The sequence below is a fragment of the Trachemys scripta genome, chromosome 3, assembly GCF_013100865.1.
Source record: "Trachemys scripta elegans isolate TJP31775 chromosome 3, CAS_Tse_1.0, whole genome shotgun sequence".
Classification (NCBI taxonomy): Eukaryota; Metazoa; Chordata; order Testudines; family Emydidae; genus Trachemys; species Trachemys scripta.
In genome coordinates this window covers 75,650,858-75,653,297 of record NC_048300.1, presented here as the reverse complement: position 1 = coordinate 75,653,297, position 2,440 = coordinate 75,650,858, and the positions used below count along the sequence as shown (strand labels likewise).

At 48.8% G+C, this 2,440-nt stretch overlaps 1 protein-coding gene across 1 annotated transcript in view; it reads right to left on the bottom strand.

The window, feature by feature from the left end:
- PCNX2 (pecanex 2) overlaps positions 1-2,440 on the bottom strand; it is a 232,827-nt gene that overhangs the window by 152,896 nt on the left and 77,491 nt on the right. Inside the window, exon 15 of the mRNA XM_034765099.1 lies at positions 844-935. Coding sequence (XP_034620990.1) covers positions 844-935 — 92 coding nt within the window. The remainder of the gene's footprint in view (positions 1-843; positions 936-2,440) is intronic.

Here is a 2,440-nt window from a genome sequence, read left to right as displayed (position 1 = left end):
CCCCCGGCCCCCCCCCCCCCCCGTCTCTTGACTGCCCCCTCCAGAACCTCCTTGCCCCTTCTCCGACTCCCTGGCCCCCTTACCCTGCCGCTCGTCCCAGCATGCTGGGCAGCAGGGGAGGAGGAGCGTGGGAGGAGCTCCAGACTGCCGGAGGCAATCTGCGAATGCAGGGAGGGAGGGAGGGAGGGAGGGAGTGATCTCTGCTGCAGGGGAAGTGGAGGAGGGGCTCTCACTGGCTGTCGGAGCCCCATGTAAATGGCACCATCCGGCCAGCTGCCCTGTTAGCCGCACGCGCTCTGCATGGGGGGAGAAGTCCGGACATTTACAAATTCACCCTGGACGCTATTTTTAGCTCAAAAAGCCAGACATGTCGGGGGGAATCCGGACGAATGGTAACCCTAGCGGGGAATGCGCGTGCCGTTTTGTTTTGTTTTTAAAGAAAGCAGAGTCTTTGTTAAGAATTTGGACCAAATTCAGCATGGGCATGATCAGGAGTAACTCGCACTGAAGTTGGTGGGAGCCATGCCTATTTATACCCTGGCTGCTTTTGGCCCTTTGTATTGAAAACACAATGCAACAATTTCAGGTAGGATGGCCAGACTCCAATGTTCCATGAAGTAATGGGTGTTAGGTTAACATTTACACCAGTATTTCACTTAGATTTCTAAATATTACAGAGCAGCTTATACAAAGTACATTTATGAGCCATGTTTTAAGTTATTTTGGGAAATAAGAATTGATCAAATGGATGCATGACAAATTAGAGCTAAATCCACTCACTAAACTAGAGTATCTCCTGAAGCATGGATAGTCCATTTTGCCACTGCAGTTATTCCCACTTACCTTCACTGCATTGAAGCAGAAAGCATACAGTACAATCACAACTACAAAGCTTCGAGAAATACTGTAGAGGGCAGATATCAATCCAGCAGCAGCTGAAATACAGACATCAAAAGTTTGTTACTTTCTAGAGGAAACAAGCTGCAACCAAAAGAAAAACAAAAAAGGATTCGCTCAACCAGAATTTAATTAATAGAAATCTTGTATCACAGTGTTATTCTCTTTCTTTGTATAAAGAACGCCTTCAATATTTTGATCAGTTAAACAAGTTCCTCAGAGACCAAGGGTGAAATTCTGGCCTCACTACATCAATGGGAGTTTTGCCATTGACGTTAGTGGGACCAGGATTTCACCCTAAAGGTCTATCATTTTTTATATTTTATATTTATATGCCCTGCCAGAATGTTGCCTCCTATCCTTTTTTCATTTTGAAGAGGAGGAAAGGAAGGATGCTGCTTTAAAATGTGTTAACCCTTATACTGCTGAATTCCATTGCAGCATTCCTCTGAAACAAAAAACAAAATGAAAAAAAAAAAAAAAAAAAAGTCAGCATATTTGGTAGCACTCTCACCAGGTGAAATTCTGGCTCCATGGAAGTTGGAGCAAAACTTCCCTTGACTTTGATGGGGTCCGGGTTTTACCCAACATGTTTTGCCCTCAGATCTGCTCATTATTCAAGAGTCAAGAAGTTAAAGAAAAGCTACCCCAGATGCATATGATTTTTTTTTTTCTTATTTGAGCTGGAGGAAAGGGGGAATTACGAAATAGTCCCTTTCTCTTTTTGGGCTTATCCATACTGTGCTTGAAATGATAATAAAATAACAGAAATCACCATGCTTCTAACATGTTTTCCCTCATGTGGAAAAGGATTTAAGTTTTACCAAGGATTATGTTAGACATGCTAAAAACATTACTGTGGGGGTGGTTCATAGTCTAACACACAGTTTAAGTACTGCTGTTCTCAGAAAAAATCCTCGTCCATATGCAAGAAATCATGTGTAACTGCGTGACTGCAGGGCCGGTGCTACCATTAAAGCAAACTAAGCGGTTGCCTAGGGCGCCAAGATTTGGGGGCACCAAAAAGCGGTGCCCCCAATTTTTTTTTTTTACAGCATTCCTGGGCTGGGCTGCCGGCGGCGCACTGACACGTGCGGCTCAGACTCCCTTCCCCAGCGCAGTGGCCGCTCCACTTCTCCCGCCTCCCAGGCTTGCGGCGCCAATCAGCTGTTTGGCACCGCAAGCCTGGGAGGGGAGCAGAATTAGAGCAGGGGTGGCATGCTCGGGGAGGAGGCGGAGCAGAGGTGAGCTGGGGTGGGGAGCTGCCACACGGCTCCCCGGGCTGGGGGGGTGGGGAGCTGCCATGGGGGTGCCTCAGGGCGGGGGAGGGGGTGTAGCTGCCGCAGGGCTCCCTACCCCAGCTCATCTCCGCTACGCCCCCTCCCCGAGCACGCCATCGCTGCTCCACTTCTCCCGCCTTCCAGGCTTGCGGCACCAATCAGCTGTTTGGCGCCGCAAGCCTGGGAGGGGAGGAGAATTAGAGCAGGGGTGGCGTGTTCGGGGATGAGGCGGAGCAGAGGTGAGCTAGAGTGGGGAGCTGCCA